The sequence below is a fragment of the Antechinus flavipes genome, chromosome 3 (genome assembly GCF_016432865.1).
Source record: "Antechinus flavipes isolate AdamAnt ecotype Samford, QLD, Australia chromosome 3, AdamAnt_v2, whole genome shotgun sequence".
NCBI lineage: Eukaryota > Metazoa > Chordata > Mammalia > Dasyuromorphia > Dasyuridae > Antechinus > Antechinus flavipes.
Genome location: NC_067400.1, coordinates 581,727,175 through 581,738,561, shown reverse-complemented (window position 1 = coordinate 581,738,561; position 11,387 = coordinate 581,727,175). Strand labels below are relative to the sequence as shown.

The following is an 11,387-nucleotide window of genomic DNA, read 5'->3' as shown; positions in this document are numbered from 1 at the left end:
GTCTCTCTGTCTCTCTCTCATCAGCCACTCTGGCTATGTGGAACCTTATGCTGGGCTACTTTACACACTTTCTATTCTTTCCAAAGTTCAAGTTCTAAGGCACTTCTGACTACCTAACAATGACTTCCAGGGAGTAGCCCTGGTGATATCAATTCATATTAAGGCGTAAAGTCCTGATTTTGGAGCTTTTCATGAGGGAGGGTCAGTTTGGATCGAAAATGGGGAAGAGACCTTTATGCTCCTAAAGAAGGGAAAGGAAGTCAAGGAAAGAGGGTGGCAGGAGGGAAAGACTGGCGCATAGTAGGTGCTTAATAACTGTTTATTGACTGACTTTCTGTGCAGCTGCTTCCCAGATCTAATGGAAGGTTATGTAGGATTCTGCAAAGGACTCAGTGAATTAGTCTAGCTGCTGCATCTCACATAGGACAGACGCCTAGAGGACAGGAGCGAAATGATGGCCTAGAGGCAGGGACGTGTAACAAAGAAGAGAAACTGTTTCCAAAGTCTTAGCTACTTTCAAGCTACTGTTAGCTTTGGGGAGAGCCAGCAGAGCAAGAGCGTTTGCTCCAAGGAACAATGCTGCCACCCGATGGTCAGATCTAGTAACGTCATCCAAGTGGTCCTGGGTGGGACAGGCCAACTCAGAATCAGGGACTTAAAAGCTCTAGCTGGAAGGGAGTGCTGGTCGACCAGGGCAGCCGGACAGGTGGGGAGTCAGATCTATTTCCATTACTCTGGATATAACATCGAGCAAATCGCCCGATCCCTGCAGGTCTGTAAAATACTAGCTACTGTCTATGATCCCCTTCCTGCTCTAAATCTATGATCAGAGAGCCAGAATATTTGAGGCAAAGAGGAAGCTTGGGGATCTCCAGTCCAAGGCTTGTAAAGCTGAGCCCCAGAGAGGGAGCCGGATTTTTCCAAAGTTACGCGGCCCAAAGTGTCACGGGGCCTTCGAGCTCGGCTTCCTTCCTTTGCTGCCTTCCTTGGCCAGAGCACGAGTCCTCCCTCCCGACTCCAACCTCCCCCCGCTGTTGCCGCAGCTAAGACCGAGGAGGTCGGAGGCGAGGGCGGAGGGAGATCAAGCGGCAGTCTTGAAGACGGGTTTTTGGGCCATCCGGAGGACTTTGTAGGTGCTCAAGCCAGGGGCATCAAAGCCCGGGGAGAGCCCCCTCTGGTCAAAGGGATAAAAGTTGAGGAGCTGGCCGTGCTGAGTCTCCAAGGGAAGCCAGGCGGCCCCCAGAGGCAGGACGCAGGGGAACTCCTTGTCCACGACCATCTGGAAGACACGGCCCTGCAGGTGATGCAGCTTCAGGGTCCGGAACTTGGCCGGGATCAGCTTCTCCACTTGGGGCCCAAACTGCTGCATGCAGAGGACCCCTGAGGGCCCGAGGAGGATCTCGTAGAAGGTGAGGTTAGCATAGGTGTAGAAGCCCAAGTAAGGGCCCGGGTTGGGCGGCGAAGCGAGGCTCCTTTCGACCTCCCGGAAGGCTGTCTCCATGGCGGGGATGAGGACGTTGTACACTTGGGTCACCAGGTCCGGCCCCGGAGGACGGGGCCCGGCCATGAGCACGATGAAGCTGAGTTTCAGCTGAGGGACCAGGGAAAAGGTAGCCGCGTAGCCGTCCAGGTCCCCGTCCTTCCGGACGATGCTGTAGCCCCGCTGGCCGTGGAACTCCCAGGGGGTGCCTGTCTGGTTGGCAAAGTAGGTCCCAGGACAGGTGAGGAGAGGAGTCAGCATGGTTTTAAGTGTATCTGGTGTCAGGACACTCTGCGGCGCGCTTCCAAGGAGCACCATGGCCAGCTTGGCCAAGTCGGAGGGGGTGGAGTACATCTGACCAGAGGGGCGATACCAGCCGAGGTCATAGAGCGGGGCGGGGTTCCCGCTGCCATAGAAGCCTGCGGCCATCCGGGCCTGAACCCAGGGCACGAGGTCGAAACCCGTGTCCTCCATCCCCAGCCGATCCAGGATGTTCTCAGACACCCATCGCTGGTAGTCCTTATTGCCAGTGTGCCTGGTCAACACGTGGGCCAGCAGGGAGAAGGCCAAGGTGCTGTAATGACACCTGGAATGAGAGCAAAGGGACCTGGTATATGGTGTACGAGGGTGTAAGTGGGACAGCAGGGACTGCTTCTCACTCTGGAATCTAAACCTCCTCATCCGTGAAATGTGGGCCTCCCAGTCTGATATTCTGTGTTCTAGAGTCCCTCCAAGCTCTGACATTCTGTGTTCTAGAGTCCCCAAAGCTCTGATATTCTGTGTTCTAGAGTCCCTCCAAGTTCTGACATTCTGTGTTCTAGAGTTCCTCCAAGCTCTGGCATTCTGTGTTCTAGAATCCCTCCAAGCTCTGTCATTCTGTGTTTTAGAGTCCCCCAAAGCTCAGACATTCTGTGTTCTAGAGTCCCCCAAAGCTCTGACATTCTGTGTTCTAGAGTCCCCCAAAGCTCTGACATTTTGTGTTCTAGAGTTTCTTCATGCTCTGACACTCTGTGTTCTAGAGTTCCTCCAAGCTCTGACATTCTGTGTTCTAGAATCCCTCCAAGCTCTGACATTCTGTGTTCTAGAGTCCCCCAAGCTCTGACATTCTGTGTTCTAGAGTCCCCAAAGCTCTGACATTCTGTGTTCTAGAGTCCCCCAAAGCTCTGACATTCTGTTTCTAGAGTTTCTTCATGCTCTGACACTCTGTGTTCTAGAGTTCCTCCAAGCTTTGACATTCTGTGTTCTAGAGTCCCCAAAGCTCTGACATTCTGTGTTCTAGAATCCCTCCAAGCTCTGACATTCTATATTCTAGAGTCCCTCCAAGCTCTGACATTCTATATTCTAGAGTCCCTCCAAGCTCTGACGTTCTGTATTCTAGAGTCCCTCCAAGCTCTGACATTCTGTGTTCTAGAGTCCCTCCAAGTTCTGACATTTTGTTTTCTAGAGTTTCTCCCAGCTCTGACATTCCCTATTCTAAAGTCTATCCCAGCTCTGATATTCTCTGTTGTAAGGTTTCTCCCAGCTTTGAAATTCTATATTCTAGAGAGTACTTCAGCTCTGGCATTCTTTGTACCAAGGGCCCTCCCAGCTCTGACATTTGTTCTAAGACTCCTCCTCATCCCAACATTCTATGCTTCTCTCAAGCATAATCCTTCCGGGGCCTGAGAAGAGCCCCCAGGAGGCTCCTTGGTCCTGTTGGGAAGAGCTTTCTCCTAGGGAAAGAACCTAAAGGGCTTCCCTAACCTGGTCCCAGGATCAGCCACCAGGACGTCATCCTGTAGAAGAGCCAGGGCATCCTCGGTGCTCCCCCGCCACAGCAGGGTGGTTGAGCGGAGTCTCCTGGGTAGCCCTGCAGAGGAAGGAGAGAAGATAATGCAGCAGACCCATAGGGAGCGATTGGACTTGGGAAGGGCAGATGTCTTGTAGTGGGAAAGCAAAGGGCTAAAAGTCAGGAAAACTAGGTTCCAGTCCCCATTTTCCCTACCGAGGTGCCAGGGAATTCATCAAGAGCGTATATAAATGTGTGGAAAAGAGAACATGGTTCATAAACAAATCTGTTGTTGTCTGTCATTTCAGTTCTATCTGACTCTTCCCAACCCCATTTGGGTTGGGATTTTTTTTTTTTTTGGCAGATATTGGTGTGGTTTACCATTTTCTTCCCCAGCTCATTTTGCAGATGAGGGAATTGAGGCAGAGTGAAGTGACCTGCCCAGGATCACACAAATCCTGAGGCAGGATTTGAACTCAGGAAGATAATTCTGTCTGACTCCAAACTTCCAACAATCTGTATTATCAGCTTCATATTTTTCAAAGCACTTGTACATGTATTAGTTACTTGATTCAATCCCCACAAAAACATTTATGAGGAAGAGGAGGAAGGAAATAGGCATTTATTAATCACCTACTAAATGCTATATATATATATTTCCTCATTTGATCTCACATCTCTAGAACGTAGGTACCATTGTTATCCCCATTTTATGGCTGAGGAAACTGAGACAGGCAGAAGGTAAGTCATAACTGGGGTCATGCAGCAGCATAAGTGTCTAAGCTTCTGAACTCCAGGGACAGTGCTCCATCCCCGAGCCGCCCAGCTGCCTAGCTTCATTTTAAAGATGTTCCCAGTCCAGTACTGTGTCTCAGTCACCCTGCTGGATTTTCATAACCATTCCCAAGTTTATAGGTACAGGGCATCTCCTCACCTGAAAGTTGACTAGCCATTCTTCGGAGAGTTACTGTGGTAGATTTGAAGGGTGGAGCCCCCTCCTCCAGCCCATCCATCAGCCTTCCCCAGAATGGGCGTGGACCTGTTTCAAGGGGGTTTTTGATCCTGAAGCTTTGGGCATAGCGTTCCAGGGGGTCATCCAGGGACGCCACAATGCCTTCCTCCCACAGGCGGTACAGCATGATCGTGGGGAAGATCTTGGAGATGCTGGCAATCCTGTCCAAGAAGCGGCACCGTTATTCCCACGCCCCATCTCCCAAACTGCCTGTTACAGGCTGCAGGAAGCTGGAGTGAAGGGGCTGAAATCATTGGCGGCTCGCTGAGAACACTAAGGATGTTCAACCAGTGAAGAGAACTCTGGGAGGCAGGGGAAGAGGAGTAGTGCTCAGGTGTTTGAGGAGATATCCTGGGTTTGAGGGATTGTTATTCTTCCTGGTGCAGAGGGTAGAACCAGGAGAAACGGATGTATGTTACAGGGTAACAAAGTACAGCTTCATGTGAGAAAGAACTTTCTAACAGTATAAGCTCTCTACTCCACTGAAATGGGCTACTTTATAACATAGAGTCTCAGGTGTAGAAGGGATTATTGATCAAGGTGACTTCTGAGGGCCTTCCCATCTTTAACATTTTGTGTTCTAGGAGTCCTCCCAGCTCTGATATCCCCTGTTCTACAGGCCCTTCCACCTATGACATTCTCTATTCTAGAGTCCCTCCCAGATCTGGCATTTTGTGTTCTCAGGGCCTTTCCACCTCTGATATTCTATGTTCTAAGTTCCCTCCCACCAGTGACATTCTATTATTTTAAAATCTGTCCCAGCTCTGACATTTTGGAGTCTAGGTCCCCTTGCAGATGTGGCATTCTGTGTTCTAAGTACCTCTGGAATTTTGTCCTGGGTTGATTCCAACTTTAAGATTCTGTGTTCTCAGGACCCTTCCAATCTATACATAATGTATTGTAAAGTCACTTTCATCTCCAAAATTCTATGTTCTGAGGCATCTTCTAGCTTTAATTTTCTTGTTCTAATCTGTTTCCTCAACATTTTATGGCTATGACTTGATGTTGACTTCGAAATCTTTGATTACTGTAGTATTTAGAAAGAAAACAAACAAGAGGATGAGGGTCCTCCAATTCTAGAGAAGGCATGGCTATAAGGGGAGATCCTTAACTGTGATTTGTGTCTCTGAAAGTCTGGTAGACAGAGGAGCTAGTTCTGTTTTCTTTCCACTCCATCACATGCTTCCCAGGTATAGACTAAAATGGCAAGATTAATGATTCAAGCTAAACCTCAGGTGTTGATGGGAAGAACACTGAATTAGAAATCAAAGGATCTAAATTTAAATCCTGGCTCTGCCACTTAGTAGCTGTATGATCTTAGGAAAATGATTTAACCTCAATTTCTTCATTTGTAAAATGATGGGGATGTGCCAAATGCCCTTCTTGCCCTGGATCTCTGGGGCTAAGTTATGTCTCCTATCCAGGCCACAATTTTTTCTTCTGTAAAGTGGTATGATTGGACCAGATGGTCTCTAGAGTGAGTTTTAATACTCAGTGATCTTATGGTAGGGAAGGGAGACCAGAATGTCTGAGCTGGAAGGGGCCTGAGAACATAGGATGTAAGGGCTGACAGGGCCTTTAGGACACAGAATGTCAGAGCTGGAAAGGTCCTTAGAACCCAGGAGGTCAGAGCTGGGAGGGCCCTTAGAACTCAGGAGATCAGAGCTGGGAGGGCCTTAGAACCCAGGAGGTCAGAGCTGGGAAGGCCCCTAGAACCCAGGATGTCAGAGCTGGGAGGGCCCTTAGAACCCAGGAGGTCAGAGCTGGGAGGGTCTTTAGGACACAGGAGGTCAGTCTCTTCTGTTTCAGAGGTTTGTGGCTGAGACTCAAGGTCCACTGCCAAGATTCCTGCTCTCTCTGCCAGCATTTCCTGTTTCCTACCTCCATCCTACCATCTTCTCAGTGTAGAACCCCAAAGTCTGGCGAGCTCACCGGTAGATAGTATACTCGGTGGGGGGCCCTGAGGCCCTGTCGGAGCCATTCTTCCTGCCAAAGTTGCCAGTCCACAGCACGGTGTCATTGTAGATGACCACAGCAGACATGGCCGTGAGACCAGGGACAGTGGGCATTATTTGCTGCAGAAGCCTGTCCACCTTGAGAGAACAGAGATGCAACTTCAGATAGGGACCGAATTCCCGTTGGCCAGCACATAGTCTCCTTCCCCCAGAGCACACTCCTTGGAAATCCCTCCCACATAGAAGCCCTCTGCCCTCAGCTCCAGTTTCCCCTGTACTGCACACACCATTCTCTGAATTTCTTGGCCAGACCACTGTTTGCCTGTCTCCATACTGAGACTTATTAAAGACCTTAACTAAAAAGGGCAAGGTCCCCACAGCATCCTGGGTCATCTCCAATCGTCCTGATCTCTCTCTGGCCAGCAGACCCCGATGGCTCTGGAGGAGAAAGCGAGGCAGGTGACTTTGCCCAGCCCTCCCTTACTTAAATTCAATTCATTTACAGATCACAGCACCCCCTCCCCGATATCAGAGTCCTCTTGGAGAACAAAGTACAAACAACAACTGAAGACCCTCCCCATCCTTCAGAAATGAAGCCCCTCTGCCCAACAGAATCCTCCTTTGTAACAAAGAAGTTCACTGAAACAATTAGAGGTTAGCCATATCTGCCTCATCCAGTACCCATAATCCTCCACCTCTCCATTAGCTGTTTTGACCCTTTCTGTCTTTGTGGTTTTTGTATAAATCGTTTCCCCTGGTTTACCCCGACCTTCTCCAAGGCCTCTTTCAACACAGGGAGGGGATGCTGGAGGGGCACGGGCTCTGGATAACGGGGACACATCCTCACAGTTTCCGAGATCACTTCCATGTCAGAGGAACCTACCAACATTAACAAATAGAGCGTCATTCAGTTGCCCACAACACTATAAGGTAGTGTGAGTATTATTATCTCAATTTTACAGAAGAAAAAATCTTAGTCCCAGAATGACTGACTCAAAGTCACACACCTGGTAAGCGATAGAGGCAAGAACTCAGATCTCAGCAACAGATCCTTTCCAGTATAACCCATTGCCTAGCAGTGAATGAGATCATCCCCTGGGAGGGCCAGAGGGCCAGCTACTCGGTCAACATTTATTTATTTTATTGTAATTATAATTAGCACAATAAAATAAATAATATAATAATATATTACATGTGTAAATATAATTCTAGTATTATAATTTATTAAGCACTTACTATGTGCCAAGCACTGTGCTAGAGATACAAAGAGGTTCATTAGGGATCCTGGCAAGAGCAAAGGATTTGAAATCAGGAGACGAGTTCAAATCTCAGCTCCCCCATTCAGGTTCCTTAAGAATAGGATAGAGTGGATAGAGCACCAGCCCTGAAGTCAGTCCTGAGTTCAAATGTAACCAGACACTTAACACTTCCTGGCTGTGTGACCCTGGGCAAGTCAGTTAACCCTGGGCAAGTCACCTAACCCCAATTGTCTCAGAAAAAAAAGAGACGAAAATAGGATTTTTGTTTCATTTTTGTTTTTGTTATTATCACAGTGCCTGGAACATAAATAAATGTTGATTGATAACTGAATGATTATGGCCAAATCTGAACTTCAGTTTTCTCATCTCTAAAATGAGATAAATTATGCTTGTTTAGTCTTCCTACTTTCCAGTGGGGTTGTGAGCATAGCCCTTTGTAACTTGCAGAAGAATATAGCTATTATTGTCACCTATCTGACTGGTGTGAATGGGGGACTCAATGGCTATGATAACGTCATTTAGATGGCCCTGAAGGAAAGGGCCTGGATCCAGGATCTCATTGGTATAATGAACTCTATCTATTGTTATAATGAGGTTTTTTTTGCCTCCATGCACACGTATGTGAGCTTCCAATTTGGAGAAGGGGGCATCAATTGCGAGAATCACCACCTACCTATTGCCTCCCTGAGTCAACGGGGGCAATGAATTGGGTGAGAGAAAGCATAGGATTCCTTTAAGAGCTTAATCAGACATAACTAGAACAGAGCCATCGGGGCTTTGGTCCAGGGTGCTGAAATTCAGAGGGCATTAATAACAATTGCAGTCACTTAATTATTTGGTGTCTACCCAGCAAGAATAGTTGTTTAAAATAGGAAGCTGCCATTGGGACGATCTCTCTTCCCTTCACTCCTATCAACGGCCAATCACAGAATTCTCAGTGAGCTCTTTCTTCCCCAGGCCGGCAGTGGCCTTCCAGCAATGAGTGCCCTCTTGGGACCCAAGGGTCTCTGCTGTGATTGCAGCTGTCCCCTCTCTCCCAAGTGAAATGGAAGGGTTATTTTGTGTCATTTGCCCAAAGTCCAAAAATTACTAATAACGTATCCCGAAACATAGGATTATAGGGGTTTCTATCTGGGTTGAGTCTCTGAGAGCCTTTGATCCAAACTCCTCATTTTACAGATCAGGAAACTGAGGTACAGAGAACTTGCCCAAGTTCATATAACAAATACCTGAGTCAGAATTCGAATTCAGTACCTCTGACTTCAAAGCCAGGACTATTTTCACTCCTAGGTCCTAGATCCTCCTCTCAGAGGTTCTTGAGAGGCCGGGCCCCCACACTCACCGAGCTCTGCCTTCCGAAGGTGATATTGCCACAGAAAGCAGCCGGTCATCGTCACTGACAGGAGGAAGAAGAAGCCAGCTAGGGCTGGGATGCACTTTCCCTTCACCTTGGGCAGCGTCAGCCCTGGACAGACCTGCAGCCCACGTGCCCACACGGACATGAACACGCAGATACAGACACACGGCATAGAGGTGGTAGAATTCGGAGAAAGAAAAATCAGATAACCAGGGATGAAAGGGGCGCTTTTAGGGGTTTTAGGCCCAAACCATTTGTTTTACAGGTGGAGAAACCGAGACCCATGGAGGGCATCTAACTTCCCAAGTTCACTCAGCCAACCAGTGGTGGAGACCAGATTAGGAGCTTGTCTCGTGCTCTAGACCCCGTTCCCTCATGTCCTCAGCTTTCATCTACCGATGCTCTTCAGTCACTTGCATTAAGTGTACCCACTCTCCTTGGCTGCCTAGGGCCCTCCCCTGAGGGGCTTACTCTTTATGAGTTACGTCCAGGTCGCTCCAGTTAGCAAGAAAAGAAAGTGGGACGGGGGCCAGCATTCTTGTAATGTCTGTCTAATGTGCTTTCCCTTGGGGTGGAAGACCATGGGCAACTAATGCAGAGTCCCTGTGTGCCCTAATGGCTCATGGAGTGAACAGAAAAACCAGGAAAATGATTTAGAATCATAGAATGATAGAAGGTCAGAACTGGGAGGGCCTTAGAACCCAGGAGGTCAGAGCCAGGAGGGCCCTTAGAACCCAGGAGGTCAGAGCTAGGAGGGCCCTTAGAACCCAGGAGGTCAGAACTAGGAGGGCCCTTAGAACCCAGGAGGTCAGAGCTAGGAGGGCCCTTAGAACCCAGGAGGTCAGAGCTGGGAGGACAGTTTCTTATAGAATAGTAATATTCCATAACATTCATATACCACAACTTATTCAGCCATTTTCCAACTGAGGGGCATCCCCTCAGTTTCCAGGTTCTTGCCAAAGGGCTGATACAAACACTTTCCCACAGGTTTATCTTTTTCCTTAGTGGTAATCTGACCCCCAGAATGACATGACCAGTTCATGACTAAACAAAGTTTAGAACTCAAATATGTTCATTTCCCTGTCAAGTTCCTTCCACCTTCACCACAAGGAGTCCCCTGCAGCCCCTCGGCCATAAAACATATAGAATGGCAGATATCCTGCCTGCTCCACCCCGAACTTTGCTCTAGGGACACTGGAAGGCCATAACACTTAGTGGGAGCTGCCCCATCCCTGCTTCCTGGGAGCTGATTGAACTGGCTCTGGGTGGGGGAGGGGGAGGTTGCTCAAACCTACCTGGGCCACATGACTTTCCCCAGGATCCCAGAACCCACAGCCACCAGATAAAATGAAACTTTTCTCTGTTCTAGGCACTGGGCCAGCCTAGCACAGAATCTCAGTTGGTGATTGGGGGGGGGGGGGAGGTGAAGAGAGGAGGAAAAGGAGCAGAAGGAGGAGGAGGAGGAAGAAGAAGAGGCGAGGGAGGAGGAGGATGGAGATGGGGAGGAGGGCAACTTTTTCTCCATCTTGAAGCAGGAACAGGTCACTCTAACTCAGTCAGTCCTGATGTCCTGCCAAGGATCACCCTCACCTCCCCCTGAGCAGGGACCCGGCATCAGGCTCTAACCCCAGGATTTGTTCCGATAATCTCTCTCTTGAGGGAATGGGTCTTTATCTCTAATCTGCCAGCTGTGTCCTCTCCAGCTTCTAGCCTCTTAGGGACCCAGAAGAGGAAAGTGATTTTCAGACTATGGGAATCCTTCCCCTCCCTTCCCAATTGTGGTTCAGCTTCTCAGGACCAATCAGATCATAGGCTTAGTGTGACATCCCTCCCAATCATCCCAATTCTGTTGTCAGACCCTATATATCTGTCCTCAAGAATTTTCCCAGAAAGCAAATATGGTCCTTTATCAATCAATTCCACCCAACTTGTGGAGTAGGTATCGAGTAAACAAATTATCTTTAATGCCTGTCCCAGTTCCGACCTCCCGGGTTCTAAGGACCCTCCTGGCTCTGACATCCTGGGTTCTAAGGGCCCTCCAGATCTGACATTCCTTGTTCTAAGGACCCTCCTGGCTCTGACCTCCTGGGTTCTAAGGCCCCTCCCAGCTCTGATCTCCTGGGTTCTAAGGGCCCTCCCAGCTCTGACCTCCCGGGTTCTAAAGGCCCTCCCAGCTCTGACCTCCTGGGTTCTAAGGGCCCTCCCAGCTCTGACCTCCCGGGTTCTAAGGGCCCTCCCAGCTCTGACCTCCCGGGTTCTAAGAGTTCTTTCAGCTGTGTGCTAAGGTGTGTATGAAGCTTTGTGTGAAGATGGAAACTGAATTTCATCACTAGAAAGGAGATTAGAGAATATCCCATTCTATTACTAACTACCCAGAGGGGGTCACTGTGGAGGGCTTACAGATTAGTGAGACTTCCTTCAAAAGGGGTCCTTACCTGAGGCTTTGACCCAGCCATGAATCCAAAGAAGGCTCTTAGTCCTTAGAAGGGTTCAATACCACAGTCTGGGACACTCTGTGAGCAGGAAAACAGTCAGCAAAAGAGGGGACCTAAGAGG

At 48.9% G+C, this 11,387-nt stretch overlaps 1 protein-coding gene across 1 annotated transcript; it reads right to left on the bottom strand.

Annotated features, from left to right (window-relative positions):
- Window positions 1-305: 305 nt before the first annotated feature.
- Window positions 306-9,003, bottom strand: LACTBL1 (lactamase beta like 1). Its single transcript, XM_051990827.1, has 6 exons — window positions 8,817-9,003; window positions 6,985-7,094; window positions 6,193-6,353; window positions 4,183-4,421; window positions 3,224-3,329; window positions 306-2,066 (listed from the first exon to the last, which is right to left on the bottom strand). Exons 1-6 carry the CDS (start codon window positions 9,001-9,003, stop codon window positions 1,082-1,084), a joined length of 1,788 nt encoding a protein of 595 aa, XP_051846787.1. The 3' UTR covers window positions 306-1,081.
- Window positions 9,004-11,387: the final 2,384 nt, after the last annotated feature.

Bases quoted from the DNA above. Each gene is read 5' to 3' on its own strand.
- LACTBL1 (XM_051990827.1), bottom strand. From the start codon at position 9,003: ATGCCGTGTGTCTGTATCTGCGTGTTCATGTCCGTGTGGGCACGTGGG. The intron at 4,422-6,192 runs GTGAGCTCGCCA...CTTCTTGGACAG, and splicing joins ACCGAGTATACTATCTACCG to GATTGCCAGCATCTCCAAGA. The intron at 3,330-4,182 runs GTGAGGAGATGC...CTTCCTCTGCAG, and splicing joins AATGGCTAGTCAACTTTCAG to GGCTACCCAGGAGACTCCGC.